The 16,580-nt window shown below is 35.4% G+C and overlaps 1 protein-coding gene across 1 annotated transcript in view; it reads left to right on the top strand.

The window, feature by feature from the left end:
• The window catches only part of ZPLD1 (zona pellucida like domain containing 1), a 43,961-nt gene continuing 27,756 nt past the window's right edge, over nucleotides 376-16,580 (top strand). Inside the window, exon 1 of the mRNA XM_021070499.1 lies at nucleotides 376-2,816. Coding sequence (XP_020926158.1) covers nucleotides 2,600-2,816 — 217 coding nt within the window. The 5' untranslated portion in view covers nucleotides 376-2,599. The remainder of the gene's footprint in view (nucleotides 2,817-16,580) is intronic.

Raw genomic sequence — 16,580 nt, 5'->3', positions numbered from 1 at the left:
CAGAATCAATTGATTTTCTATTAAAGCAAGCTGCCTTCTACCTCTACTTTCTTCTTGACAAAAAAAAAAAAAAAAAAGTTTTTGTTAAGGTTTTAATTTCTATGGTGGAGCTGTAGATTTTGTTTAAAGCGTAGAGATCTGGAGTTCCTGTCGTGGCTCATCAGTGAACGAAGCCGAATAGCATCCATGAGGATGTGGGTTTGATCCCTGGCCTCATTCAGTGGGTTAAAGATCCGGTGGTGCCATGTGCTGTGGTGTAGGTCACAGACGCGGCTTGGATCTGGTGTTGCTGTGGCTGTGGTGTAGGCCAGCGGCTACAGCTCTGATTGGACCCCTAGCCTGGGAACCTCCATATGCCACGGGTGCAGCCCTAAAAAGACAAAAAACAAATAAACAAACAAAAAATTCAAAGTGTGGAGATGTGTCTTTTGGAAAACCTTAGATCTAAAGATGTAAAGTAGAGGCTTTACCATTGTGATTACGTGCTGTTTCAAGTAGCACGTTTCTTAACTATTTTTGGTAAACATAGATGTGTCCAGTTCCTTTTGTAATGATAATTCTCACTGTTTTCACAATGAGGACCGCCTCTCCCTTTTTAAAAAACAATTTTCTCCCTCACATTATCCATATTATCCAATACATCCCTTAAGCAAACTGCATTCACTATGTAAGAATTTGTTTTTCCATTTTTATTTGAAAAGATCTATTAAAGGGGACACAATTTTAAAAGCTAAGACAAACTAATGATAAATGGCACCCAAATAACACTAAATTTGTTTAATAACAAATTATGATATTTTGGAAGCTTGTGCAGCACACTATCATCAGAAAGAACTGGAGATGACTTCTAGTTCCTCCACTTGTTTTCCATGTCACTTAAACATCCTGAGACTTATTTTTCTTTTTTAATACGTGGAGTAGTAGTTTCAATATCATCCAGTGTTTGTAAGGATATGAATGAGACACTAGAAGTAAATGACCTGGCACACAATGCCTTCTTGGTGCAGTGTTCACTCAGTAAGTGTTATTTTTCTCCTTTGAGAGAATGTAAAAGCTAGAAAATGTTTCTGAATAAAAAAATAGCTCACCAATGGAAATTCCTGACTAAATCCCTGGGGATGGGAGACCTCTCTAGACTGAAAGACAACAGTATGGTACTAGAGTCTCCAGTGCCATCCAGGATTAATGGCACCCATCATGAGAAGGGAGTGGCGGGGCAGAGCATCACTGCATGGGGTCGGGTGTGCCCTGCAGAGACACGCTGCTGTCTTAACCTATCAGTCTTTCAAAGACCCCAAAAGAGCAAGGCTGTCTTAGTCTATTTGAAGTGTGCTGAGGAGCTAGACATAGGCGTGGCCAAGATAGCACAGGGTCTAGGTGAATCTTTTGTTTATGGAGTGTCCAAGGGAATCAGAACTAACCAGACATGTGGTTGTACTTCCAAAAGTTATTAGGTTTGTGCCTGACTGGTATGCTATTCTGACAAAGGAAGGAAGCTCCTGCTGAATTAATATTTTTTTCTGTCTATTTTGGAGAGGAAACTCATGCTTTCCTTTCCCACATCCTTACCAAAATGACTCTGTTCACCATAAACATGTTGTACTAAAATGATGATTCAAAAGCAAGATGTATTTCCTTCCTTTTGCTAAAGACTTGATTGATTATCTAAGGGCAGATCTTTAAGGACAGCTAAAACATCATTTTCCCCCCAAACCAAAGCTTTAAAAATGCAGTAAATTATTTGAGAAAACTATTTACAATCTTTTTTTTTGTTTTTTATGCACAGACCAAAACCGCCAACCCCAAAGATTTTTTTTTCCAGTGTACAAACTCTGCTTTGAGAATAAGTTGGGCACTTCTGGAAGATATTTTAGCTTTATCAGGCCAGTAAAAGGCCATCTAGGGAAAAAAAAATAAACACTACACTGATTAGTGTTTAAGTATTAAAGTCAATTTATATTTATTTGTTCAACACACACTGACAACCTAAAAAATCACCTTCCATTACATTCTCTAGAAATACAAGTTTTTCATATCTATGTATTGGTTGTTATCATCCAATAAAGAGCAGTCATTGGAAGAAGCATAATATCATTTCACACATAGTATTTTTCTGATCTCCCTTTTGCTTTATTCCTGTGTTTCCTTAAAAAAAAAGATATACAAACTGTTGATTTTTGAGATGTAGGACTATCCTGGAATTCCTTTGTTGAGAGGAAATTTTTCTTGATTTTATTTGGTCATTAAGAATATTGAGAATTCTCTGAAAATCAACTATTGACTGTTAAATCTCTTGACTATGGATATTGGTACTTTAGAGTGTTATGTTGTCTCCAGATTGGTCAGTCTGCCTGACTATGCTATTCTAATCTGTGAAATACTTGGTTTGAGTTCTTCCTATTTATAATAAAAAATATTTCTTTGGCAAATTTTATGATTTCTGTCTTATTTCTTCTACTACAAAAGCCTAGCTTTCTCACCCTAAACAAACTGGAGTGAAAGAGTGAAATTTTTGAAGTATTTTAACTAAAGCCTCTGCCTCCTTGTTGATAATGATTTCTGATAATCATTATGCTTTTAATGAGTTTTGCCTGCATGGATGTGGACTGCCTGCCTATCTACCAGTGAGTTGAGATCAGCCTCAATTTTCAGAGAAAGTAAGAGTGAAGGTGATATCCACATGAAAAGTAATTCTTTTTTAGGTTTTGCAATGGAACGGATATGGTTGCTGTTGTTTCTAACAATTAGAGTGCTTCCAGGATCTGCTCAGTTCAATGGCTACAACTGTGACGCCAACCTCCACAGTAGATTTCCTGGTAAGTCTGACACAGTCTTTCTCTAATTGTATTTGGAAAGAGTGATTGTATTTGAATAGTAAATCATTTAAATACATATGGAAAATGAGGGGAATATTCATCTATATTAAGTGGATATTAACAAATGGCAAATGACAAAAGACATTTTTCTGAAGTTGTAATTTGTAACTACATTAACATACAAAGTGTTCATTGTAGTTTATATTAGTATAGCGGCTGCTCACAGATCTGAAAAAATGTTGGCTAATGGTTGATCAAACTGGGAGAGGCTAATTTCATTCAGACTTTGCCTGATGATTTTTTTTTCCTCATAAGTTAATTTGAACTTTAAAAACTGCCCTTATATGTTAATAAATTTGTTTGAGACTAATACTTAAGAAATGGACTGTGAAATATTATGCAATACCCAAAAAAATACTATTTCACTGAAATGTTAGCCAGCTTTAGAATGCATCAGTATTGTGGCAGATCTGATATTTTGACCATATTGATAGATGTGTCCTTACTGGTTCCTAAAATCTGCACATTTTAGAGGTAATTTAAAGATTCGTTTAAGTATTCATCTTTTACAGCACCTAAAGTTATAGAACCAGTGTTGAATATTTACAAAAGATTAGACTCTTTGAAACCTACTTCTCTGTGTATGCATTGCAAACTGAAATACCTTCTGCCGTGTTTAACATTCTCCCGACTTGCCAGTACTCATGTGTGTTTGGAACATGCCAGGGCAAGGACACGCTTGCACAGAGCAGTAGTTATATAGCTGATGTGAGGTTTCTAGTTTATTTGAAGAGAGGTATTTTGGCTTGTTCCATAATAAAGACAAGAGTATGTAGGAATGTCTTCATGAGCTCAGACCTATCATGCAAGTATTGCTCACAGTAAGTAAAATAAGGAGGCCAGGATGGGCAGTGTCTAAGAGTAAGTCTAGAATGTCATGTTAAGGTAGGGCTCTAAATGATTTTGAATACCACAAACGTTAGTGGTTTCTTTTCTTTTCTTTTCTTTCTTTTTTTTTTTTTTTTACTTTTTTATTGTGGAAATTTTCAAATATATGTGAAAGTACAGATGAGTAAAAAGTCCTAGTAGTAATCATTCAGATTTGTTAACTGTTAATGTCGATAAGTTGTGTTTCATCTCTCCTTCTTACTGCCCCATCTATGAAATATTTTAAAATAAATTCATTATTCATGTTTCATTTTGTCTATATACCTATATATCCAACTGAAAAGAACTTAAAAAAATCATTACACTTGTTTATCTAATAAACTTAACAATAATTCGTTAATATCACTTAATACCCTACCAAGTTGCCTCTAAAATACACACATGGCGCATTTGTTGATGTGTCCTAAGTCTGTTTTAATTTATAGCCGTCCCTTGTTTTTCTAAAATGACATTTCTATCTTTAAATAATTTGGTGATTTGTTTTGTAGAATCCTGACACTCTGGATTGGTTGACTGTAACTCTTATGTGACATTTAACACACTTCTCTTTTTCTGTATTATCTGCCAACTAATTAGACCTAGAGGTTTGAATAAATTCAGGTTCAGTTGTTTTGGCAAGGATACTTTGTGTATTATTTGTGTAACGAAAGTGTTTTGTCTTTATTTTGAAGGCAATGACGAGCCATTGTTATCTTTTTAAATGCACCTCTTAAAGGATTTTTTGTGGTCCCATCTGTTTTAGAAAACAGAGATTGGGGAAAGTATGCAAGACAGAATCAGGTTAGACTAGAGGCAGGGAGAAATGCACCATGGCAGCAGCAGAGGGAGCAGGGGAAGGAGATGGCTGTTATAAGATACAGTATTTTGTGGTGGGTTCACCAGAACTTGAGAACTGATTTGATTTGGGAGGTAAGAGAAAGAGAAGACCATAGGATGTTTTGAACTTGGATAACTGGATGTTGGTACTTTTAACTGCCACCAAAACTATAGAACATTTGCATGTATTAGAAAGAAAATTTGCATTTGAAAATAATCACTCTGAGCTGCTTGTAGAATGTAGAGGGGTGGCCTTTTCCCAGAAGGAGGAAATGTGCACTTAGGCCTGAGAAGAAAGGTTGAAACCAAAAATAGCTGTGTGAGAGTTAATCCCTGTGCAGTGAGTGAGCAATGAATGAGGCACAGGAAAAGAAAAGGTGTGGAAATAGACTACTATGTCAACTCTGGTGGTGAAGGAAAGAGAAAGCCAGCAATTTAAGTGAGAAAGAGGCATTTTTGGATTAAAGGATTAGAGATTCCTAATATACATGATCAGAGGCAAAGTATTCAGAGACTGGAAATACTAACAAGGAAATAATTGATGGAAACAGGAAAGAAAATATGGAAGACATCAAAGGTACAGGTGGAGGAGTTAACCTTGGAAAAGTAGATGCTGTTTCTTTGATTCAGGAGAGAGGAGAAGTAAAAGACACAAACAGAGAAGTTGAGAGATGCGAATTGTGTTCATTTCCTCAGTAAAGGGTAGGCAGAGGCCCTCAGAGAGTGAGGGGCCCAAGGCCCAGCTGGTGTCTGGGATTGGTGGATGGAAAAGAAAGACAAATTGTAAGAGGCTTGCTTTGCAGAAAGGATCTGGCTGATGCTGTAGTTATTATACTCATACAGGTAAATAAAACATGTAAATGAGCCAAGGAGTGACAAGGACAACAAGAGGAAGTATTTTTCATATGGTAAATTTTAAAAAATTATGTTAAGACTTCCATTTACAATGGTGCCCACTGACCACCAGTGTCAAAATCACCTGAGGTAGTTGTTAAGTGGACTCTACTGCTTCACCTCAGATGTATAGTGTCAGAATTTCTGAATACATGCTGAATATCTGTATTTTAAACCCTACAGATGAGTCTCATTATGGTTGAGAAAAACTGACAGCATATTCTATTATTTTCTTGAGTCCATTATTCCAGTTAACAGTATAGTCATATGTTGGGGAACCATAACTATAGAAACAAAATCTTCTTTCCACAAAGACAGTAGAGTTTATCATTGAATAAACATTAAACCAAAGTGCGATACTCAGCCTGGGCAATCCACTAAGACACTGCAAAGACAGAAGGGAGCCTCACTCTTTTATAAAGTCAAGCAGAGGGAACCCATTACATACATGTTTTCAAAATAATAACTAGTCCCTAAGTAAGAAGAACTGACAGCATCATTTGCCACATATAATTCATCCTAAATTTACCTGGTGATTGGGGTGACCATTTGTGTTAGTGTATTAACTTTATCCAGAGGAAAACTAAAATTCTCCTATCTTTATTAAAGGAGGTAATTTTGTAATTTGGAGAAAGGCTCCTACAGAAGTTAGGCTCCCGCATTTCCCAGACTATGAGATAAGGGTTCTATTTTTCTTGATGTTTACATCTCTAAGAGAGGGTTCCCAGGTCCTTCAGAAAGACATCCCTGAATCATAAAGCAGACAAAATTTCTACCTAATTTTCAAAAGGATTTATTTTCATTTCAAGGAGAAGAGAAAGCACTTACAAGTTTTCTGCTATACAGTCTCTTCCTTTATTACAACAGGGAGAATTAGCCTATTATTTTAATTTGTATTCGTCCCTACATGTGTTAGCACTTTCAGTAGTCTTGGGCTTAGACAACAAATATCCAGACTTTCCAAACCTACACATAAATACACATAAATGCACATACACATTATTGCAATTTAAAATTTATATTTAAAAAATATCTAAAATTCAGATAAATCAAAATTCCAGGAGAGGCTTTAAGTTTATATGGTATACTTTTCAAGTAAGGTTATTTCTTGCAGGTTGTTTGCAAAAACAGACTAGGGTGAGTAAATAAAGCCTAAAGGTTAATTGCTCACTTCCCTCTTGACTTGTGGCTTCTTTTCCACATCAAGATCACCCTTGATGTCATCTGAAGCTCTACAAGCTGCTCAGATACTAAGCAATGGACTAGAATGAGAATGTGTCTGGCAAAGGAGAGGAGCTATCTAAATGCAAAGTAATGTTAATAATGGGATGAGAGTAATCATCTCACCCTATCTGACCTTTGCTCTTTCATGACATTAGAATTATTTTCTTTAATTTCCATGGCATTTATCCTTGAGCCAAGGGGACCACCATGGTCTAATTCATTTTAAATTTAAAGGGATACCATTTAATTTTGAAGGTAGTTAACTCTTGGCTATCCAAACTAATAGAGGGAGTAAACTCATGCCCCACTGACATTGTAATTATGCTTTTCTCAGAATATAACAGAAGCTGATGGCTTTTAGAGTACAAAAGAATTATTTGGCCAAAGTGAAACATACAGATAAATGAATTGGGCCTCTGCAACTAATGGATACCTTCGGGAACTAGCCCCCTTTTTGGAGGATGGCAGTATATGAGGGTCTGCTTAAACTTTCAAGCCTCCAAAGAAATCTTTAATGGTAAAGGTATAATCAAGGAGAGATAAGGTTTATGACACCAGAAACTTTGTGGCCTGATTGTTTTATGGTGAACTAACTAGTCATGAGAAACTGAATGTAAGTCAGTGTTATATAACTTGTCATTTTGTATTCTATTTGAAATAACACTAATAAGGAATAAATTCCATATTCAAAATGCTAGGCACATTATATAATTCTCTTTTATTTCATACCTATATCTTACAAAACTTATTAATTTTCATTTATGATACAGAAATTGAGGTTTAGAATTTGTCTAATATCGCAAAACCAGCAATTGACAGAAATATAAAACTAGAACTCTTTCCATCAAACCAGGATGCTTAAAGTGAATTTCAAATACTATTTTAAAAAAAAATGATGTATCCAGAAAATCAAATAATCCAATTAAAAATGGGCAAAAAATCCTGAATAGACATTTTTTAAAGAAGACACAAGGATGGCCAATGGGTACTTGAAAAGATGACCAACATCACTAATCCTCAAAGAAATACAAATCAAAACCACAATGAGATGTCACCTTAGACCTATTAGAAAGGCTATCATCAAGGCAAGAGGAAACAAATGCTGATAAGAATGTGGGCAAAGAGAACCCCTGTGCACTACTGCTAGGGATGTAAATTGGTGTAGCCACCATGGAGAACAGTACAAAGATTCCTCAAAAAATAAAAAGAGAACTACCATAAATCCAGCAATTCTATTTCTGGGTATTTATATGAAGGGAACAAAATCATCATGTCAAAGAGACATCTGCACCCTTGTGTTCATCACAGCATGATTTGCAACAGCCAAGACATTGAAACAACCAAAGTGTTTATCAACAGATGAATGGGAAAAAAGGTGTGAGATACACACACTCACTCACACACTCACACACAGACACACACATTCACAATGCAATATGATTCACTTATAGAAAAGAAGGAAATCCTGCCATTTGTGACAACATGGATGGACCTTATGTTAAATGAAATGACATATAGAGAAAGACAAATATTGTATGATGTCATTTATATGTGAAACATAGAAGAAAACAATACAAAAACAAAAACTCGTAGAAAATGAGAATAGATTTGTGGTTACCAGATTCAGGGGTGGTGACATAGGAGAATGGATAAAAGTGATCAAAAGGTACACACTTCCTGTTATAAGATAAATAAATACTGGGGATATAATGTAAAACGATAATCGTAGTTAACACTGCTGTTACGGTATATTTAAAATATATTAAAATTTACTAAGAGTGTAAATCTCAATGTTCTCATCACAAGGAAGCATTTTTTTTCTTTTTTCCCCTTTTTTTTGTGTCTGTAGGAAATGGTGGACATTAATTAAACTTGTGGAATCATTTTATAATAAATGTTAAGTCATTATGCTGTACACTTTAAGCTTATATAGTGCTGTATGTCAATTGTATATCAAAAAACTGAAATTTAAAAATGATATATAAATGGAGAACCACAATAGAAACTGCCACAGTAAAGAATTTGAAGAATTATATGTTAGGGAAATTGTTTAAATTTTTCAGGACTAGCTTGACTAAGGAAATCTTTTTTTTTCTAGTAATATTTATTAATATTTCAGTGAATATCAATGTTCCACAGGAAATAAAATAATCACCTATTTCCTTTATAGAATTCATGGATGGGTCAAGAAAAACGAGCTGTCTAATTTTATGTTAGGCTTTGCTTAACCATTGCATTGTTCTGTGCCCACAGTCAAATTAAGAGTGGATAATGGAATAGTTATCCCAGGGGATATGTTCTGGCACTCTGTGTAGATAAGAAAGGCCAATTCTCCTGTCTTCCTACACAGTTGTAGCGCTTTGGTCTCCAAGTTATGAGGAGGATGCCCGCTTCACTTTGCACCTGTAACTGCAATTATTATACCAGATGAGGCAGAAGAACTGATCCAGGCAGCGATTGCTGATCACATCCTGATTAATCTTCAATGCTCAGTCATAAAATGTAGTGGAGAGAAGAGGAATTAGTTGTCAAGTTCAGGCCTGACTCTTTATTTTAATAACAAAGTTCTTTATTGAATGGAGTGTTCACTTCCTCTGCTTGTATAAGTAAAACTTACATGTTTTTTTTTCTGCTTGAAAAGATGGACAAACTCTTCTGGTCCAAAAGAATGTGGAGCACCAAGTATGAATAGAAGTCTGCAAAGTTCGCCTGGGACTGAGTGTGCATTTCCTATAGCCCTGGAAATAAGAGCTTGAGTTTACTAATGAGAAACACATGTGGAAAACTGAGGTGGTCAGGAAACTCTTTAATCAGAGAGGAAACCTGAATTATTATTATTATTATTATTTTGTCTTTTTGCCATTTCTTGGGCCACTCCCATGGCATATGGAGGTTCCCAGGATAGGAGTCTAATCGGAGCTGTAGCTGCCAGCCTATGCCAGAGCCACAGCAACACAGGACCCGAGCCACGTCTGCAACCTACAACACAGCTCACGGCAATGCCAGATCCTTAACCCACTGAGCAAGGGCAGGGATTGAACCTGCAACCTCATGGTTCCTAGTCAGATTTGTTAACCACTGCGCCATGACGGGAACTCCTGAATTATTAATCCACTTTAAATTCTTCATCAACTATCTGTATTTTGTGTAGATGAAACACTAATACTTGTTTTAAACATCTTGCTTTTTTAGTAACAAAACCTCAATATTATACAAAAACTCAAGAGGAAAAGTAATTTTTTTAAATGAGTTAACACAACAAATATAGCATCTGTTTTCTAAGCAATTTTAAGTTTATGTATGCCCAAATATTGCTACTCTCATTTTATATAGATAGAAATGGAAATGATATATAAATTACTTTTATAATCTGCTAAAATTATATCATTTTGGAATATCTATTGGAGTCTAGTAAATAAATTAAAGTTGACCCTTCATACCCACAGGTTCCACAAATTCAACCAACCTCAGGTTGAAAATATTTGGAAAAAAATGCCAGAAAGTTCCAAAAGACAAAACTTGAATTTACTGCATGGCAAATATTTACATAGCATATATTTTATATTTACAACTATTTATATTACATTATATTAGGTGTTATAAGTAATCTAAAGATGATTTAATGTATGCAGGAGGGTGTGAGTAGGTTATTGCAAATACTGTCTATGCCATTTTATGTAAGGAATCTGAGCATCCACAGATTGCTTTTTAATTTTGGTATCCGGAGGTAGTCCTAGAATCAATCTCCCATGAATACTGAGGAATGACTATCCTATATTTCCAGGTGAGATTTCTATAGTACCACAAAGTAATGCACCCTTCAGCAGACAGAAAAGGCTCCTCCTGTTATATTTAGTAGGTTTGGGTTCATAGGATCAGTTTTAAACCAATATGCTACCTTTAAGTGTATATAAGCCAGCCCATAGATACAGGTGTGATCGTATTCACAGGAATACCTGTGTCTGAACTGCACTGAGCCTTCATCTGCTCACAACAGACTCACCCACACCCATCCCATGTCTCTTTCAATTGATTCAGAGGGTGCCCAAAGCATAGTTGCCATTAGAGGTGACTGTCCTGCTCCTCTTTAAAACTGTTGTGGTTTGTGGAATGGGTAGTGGTGAGGTAGGAGAAGACTGAACCTCCTCCCAATTTTATTTCACATATTGCCACTTGAGCACTATTTATCATAGATTTATGTGGACTCAGTCTTACAAAGCCTTTCATGAGCCCTCATTCATTGTAATTCAAAACCACTTAGTTCCTCAAAAAAGAAGGGAATCAGACACACACTCATCCCCTTCATGATTACTCTCTCTCTCTCCTGTCCATTTTTCATTCAAACCTCTTCCTCCTGTAAGCATATAAACCATACAATTTGATGGGTGTTCTTAATCCTGCCAGATGGATTAAGGATTAGCTTCTGCCCAGTGAAAATGTATATAATTGTGACTTAGCAACCCGATTGGTTAAGAGACTTGTTTAGGGGAGGAAACAATTTCCCTGTATACTTCTAGGTCCTTGGCTGTGACCTCCTCTAATAAACAATAGATGCAGTAGAAAAATGAATAGAAGTTTGATAACATGTAAACCTCCTACATTTATGGGTGATACCCAGAAAAACTGAGTGACCCCCTGAAATGGCCCAAGTCACCACCTTAAATACCACCTCCAGATGCAGACAAGAGATGTTGGTGGGGTGGTGGAGGGGAAGCCAGTTATGGGAGATTATCAGGCAAAGCACTGTAAACAAGTATATTGTTGTTATGCAGATTTAAGTCAGTAGCCTCTTATTTGTAAGAGTTTCTGGTATGGAGAGGGAGGCACACTTAGTAATGGAGATTTCCCTTATAAATATAAATTCTCTTTCAGAAGGGTAACTTCCACCTGTTTTCAGAAATTCTCCTATATCTACTATTTCTTAAAAATAATCAAGTTAAGTTAATCCTTATGCCAAAGAGACATATTTTGGAGTGGCAAATTTTGCTCTACTTTACTTGCAACATCACATCACCTGGAAACTTATAAAAAAATGCAAAAAACACGTCCCATCACAGATCTACTGACTCAGAATCCGCATTTTAACAAGATGCTCTGTAATACATATTCATAAGAAGTGCTGATTGGAGAGTAATATGTTGTTATATAACCACAGTGTTTATGCCAACCCGAGCTGGCTGTCATGTACTTGCTTGGTATTAATGACAATAGTATCAACAAATCTATTGACATTAAGGAGAAATGACTTTAAAAATTCATTATTAATAATAAATCAAAGTAATTAATTGCCAAGGCTAAGGCTAAATACCTAAACAAATAGCAAAAATCCATTAATTTGATACTATTTAATGTGTTGAATAAGAAATTATCTGACAGTTATCATTTTAATGTTCATCTAAAACTCTGAAAACAGGAATTGTCTCAGGCAGTTGGCAGCATACTGAGAGGAAATATGAGTTCTGGATAAGCAGTTGAGATGAACTGCTATCATTGTGCCTGTATTTTCCTCGTGAATCTTGACAATTTATTTTAAAAAGTTAGGAGCCATGCATGCTGTTTGTGAAAGAGTTTAATTAAATATATTTTAATAAACATTTGCTGAGTATTAAGCACTCTGGGAAAACCCAGAGCTTTCAATGATTTCATAATCTACTGGGAAAACAAATAGCTACTCCCAGGTATGAAGTAAGTGAGATAGTAGACTCACAGTTAAGGTGATGTGGCATAGAGCAAAAGAAGATGATTATATTTCATTGAAAAAATGAGGAAAAGTCTTATAAAAGGACACCTTAGAAATTATTTTTTATTCTCAGCCCATTTCTCTTTCCATTTCTCAATATATATTTCATCTATTGCTGCTATTTATAGTGGACGTACTGAGTACTGGTGATTATCAAATTTATAGTTCTTACTCTTTTCTCTCCTCCAAATATTAGACTCTTCCAGTTGCCTTTTGTATATTTCTGCTTGAATGTCACGTATGTACTTCAGCCTCTGAAAAACTGAGCCCGTCATTTTTTTCCTTCCTCTATCTCTTACCTCAGTAAAAATGATGCTCAGGTTTCTAAGCATTAGTGAAACCTGAGCATCATTTTCACATCCCCTTCTCCTCATGCCATCACCTGGCCAATTTCTTATAAAATTTAGCCAGTTGGAATTATTTCATTTCTTTCCAACAATCCCTTCCAAACAACTCTGCCCAAGACGTGACTGTATATAACATGGAATTAAAACTTCTATCATATCATTTTCAGGCTGCATTGTAATCGTTTGCTTTTTGTCTGCTTTTTCTCTTTCTCCTTTATCCAACCATGAGTTCCTTGAAGTAAAGGAGTCTTATTAATGTCTCTATATTCAAAATCCAGCACAGAAACTAACACATAATATGTATACGATAAATGTTTTGGGGGGATGTTTTGTTGACATGCAATGTCATGCAGTTTAGATCTTGAAAATAAATAAGACCAAATAGCTTCTAGCTTGTATAAAATTAATGGCATTGATTTTGTCTTCAACCCCCTTTTAAACTTTATACACTGACCCACAGAATTGCTTTTCATACAGATTTTTACTTTTTCAGATCAATTGGTGAAGGAACATTTTGAGCCACTGCACTGAAGTTCTGAGTACAGTTCAGTTTTGAGGTGTTGCCAGGCAAATTATTTGAATACTTACATTGATCCGTGCCCTTATTATGCCAGGAAATATTTAGCCCCATCTGGATGCCATTGGATATAAGCCAGTTGAATATGGAATTGCTGAGAAAAAGAATAGAGTTATATAGACTTGTTAGATATGTGAATGATATGCTGAAAATATATTGTCATGTAGGGTAATTAGGAAAAGTGTAATTAGGTGTTCTAGGAATGGAACTTTATTGGAGATAAAGAAGTAGAGTGATATTTTTATTCACTAATATAGAATTGTATCCATCCCCTCTTTACTCCCTTTTAGATAATAACCATATTCTATGAACTCCAAATCAGGGTACATCTTTATATATGGTGAGGTAGATGGTAACAGGATGTTTAGTGTGACAGGATACTTTAATTTGCATAGTTTTAGAAAATCTGAGACAAATTCATTGCTTGATTGATAGGTGATAGGAGTGTAGAACATTTATTTTTATCTGAATTCAGTTGAATACTTCATTTTTTATTACCATGAAAAGCTTATCTTGGTTAAATATCTTGGTTAAAAATCACCCTTTTTTGGCAGCATAACTGCACATAAAATCTATGTGTAGGCCTGCCATTTTAAACATATTTAATCTCTTTAGACATAGAAATTGAAAACCAAACATGTGAAGGTATTTATTCCTGATTATTTCTGCCATTAGCTTGTATTCCTTGGATCGTTTAATAGTTAAGTATTGTTCAAAGGGATGTTGCAATTCAGGCTAGGGATTGGAAAATAAAAAGCTAAAAAAAAATTAGTTGTTGAGAGCAACTGTTGTTTAGTAACTCTGAAAAAAATTCTCTACTTTTGGCAAAAATTGCCCTTTGGTAACTTGATGTAGCATTTTTTTCCCCTTAAAGCCTCACAAATGGAAAAGTTGGGCTGAATAGGTGTCTTTAGTATCTACAACCAGGGAAAAATGTTCCTGGGAAGGGATAGTGAAAAGTGTTTAGAAAACTGGTTGAGAATGGATTTGAACAGATCTCTTTTCTTAGAAAGACTTTCATGTGTTAGCATTTCCCCAAGTGGGGTGAGCTTGTAGCAAATTATATTGCAGGGGTTACAAATCTCCAGTTATAAAGTAGAAAACACTAGAGAGCTCTATGTTTGGACAAAGCAATCAGTGCCATTGTAAATCTAGTATAGGCATCAATTAATTCCTTTCAAAAAAACAGTGAAGATAAAATCTTTAGCTGGTTTAAATTAAAGGAATGATACCTCTTTTTGCAACATTTAGCAATAAGTATTCACTTTGATACATTTATGGTATGCCAAGTTATACAGTGATATTTGTTCTCTTTTTCACTAGGCATAGCGTTCTTAGTGAAAGGTCTAGTATTTGAGAATTTGATTTCACTTTCAAGAAGACATTTTGTTACATTAAGGAGACCACTTTGTATGTGAAGGTTTGTGCTGGTCTTGCCTGTGCGCTCACCGCTTGGCCTCATTTCCCTCCATTTCCTCCTTTGCTTTTTAAATTTAAATGGAAATGAAACAGTCCAGCTCCTAAACAGCCTGAGAATGTTTGTTTCACACTTGTCATGATTCATGATGTCTCCTTTGTGTTATGAATTTCCCACTCTTTTATGTAGCAAACTCCTGCTGATACTTCAAAACCCAGATCAATGCTATCTTCTCCAGGAAGCTGTTCTAATTATCTGATCTCTTTCGATGCCCAATCTTTCTGTAAATGTGGGCCACATCTATCTCTTCCTGTGGACTGTAATCTACCTGAGAAAAAGGACTACTACTTTGAATGTCCTCAGAGCAATCTACTACTCCATACTTTATGTGATTTATTAGTTAATTACTCACTGGAGTACATCAGTGAATATCAAAACTTTCTGCTGTCTAGGACTTTTAATTTATTAAGAAGACAATTACACAAATGCATACATGATTCTAAGTCAACACATAGTGTAAAACAGTAGCACAATTTAGATTTGGGATCAGGAAAGTCTTTGGGGAAAAGACAGTGAAATTCGAGACCTGAAGGTTGAGTAGGAGTTACTCAGACAAAGATTGGGGATAGAGAAGCATCCTCAGCAGAGGAAAAAAACACCCATTTGAGGCCTTGTATAAACCTGTATTAGGCTTTTTAAAATGCTTGTAGCATTTTATTGAGGGGCAAATTTATATAAAATAAGATGTACCAGTTTTTAGAGTGCAGCTTGAAATTTTAACATATGTATACACTCATGTTATATACAACACGATTGAGATAGAAAACAATTTTAACACACTCCAAGCTTTCCTTTTTTCCCATATACCAGGCAGTTCTCCCACAGACGTAACTGCTGTTCTAGCTTCTATCAGTGTGATACTTTTAAATAACTGGGAAAAAAAAAAAAAAAAAGCTCAGTGAGGCAGATGTAGGGAGCAAGGGAGATGGCAGAGAGAAGATGAGAGCAGAGGTAGGCAGGTCATGGGTCACAGATAGTCTTGAGGACCTGATCCAAGACATGGACTTTTGGTCCAAATGAAACAAACAACTGTTGAAGATCTGAGCAAAGAGGTGATCTGACTGGATTCACATTTTAACAGCTGTACTAACCAGAGGACATTGAGGGTAGAAATAAGAAACCAATTAGGAAGTTAATGTAAAATTCTAGGGGAAAAGATAATGATGGCAAAGCCCAAGGAATAGCATATAGATGGAGAAAAGGCAATAAATTTAAGATGAAATTTGAAGTTTGCAGACAAACATTTGTCAAAATGAACTCATTCTTTTAGGAAAGCATCATTTGAAAATGATAGTTGCATTTAAACAGCTAATGTTGAAAGCTAATAGAGATATGTTCCCAATTTGAAGTGGTATTTGTTATCTTCTGTGTTGACACAGTGTATTTTATAATGAATTCATTTTATTTTCCACCTACAAAGGGAATATTGCTTGGAGTTTTCCATAATAACTAGCCTCATATTTGCCTTTTGGCAATGACAAAGATTTTCCATCTTTCTATCTTTGGCTATGAACAGACTTTTTTCTTTGTTGTATTGAGTGTAAAACCATAATCATACATAGGAAGTTATATTTTGATTTATTCATATCCTCAAACTATGACTCACTTTGCCAACAGAAAGCCAGTGTAGAAAGTAAATACTTCAAAGAAATATGCTATTGAACACTTTTACCCATAGATTAGAATTGATGTATTTAAGCAAATCAACTTTATGCCAAAAAATCATGAATAACATTTATGT

Source organism: Sus scrofa, chromosome 13 (genome assembly GCF_000003025.6).
Source record: "Sus scrofa isolate TJ Tabasco breed Duroc chromosome 13, Sscrofa11.1, whole genome shotgun sequence".
In the NCBI taxonomy this organism is placed as follows: domain Eukaryota; kingdom Metazoa; phylum Chordata; class Mammalia; order Artiodactyla; family Suidae; genus Sus; species Sus scrofa.
Note: the sequence above shows the minus strand (reverse complement) of the source record. Positions and strands in the feature narration are given on the sequence as shown.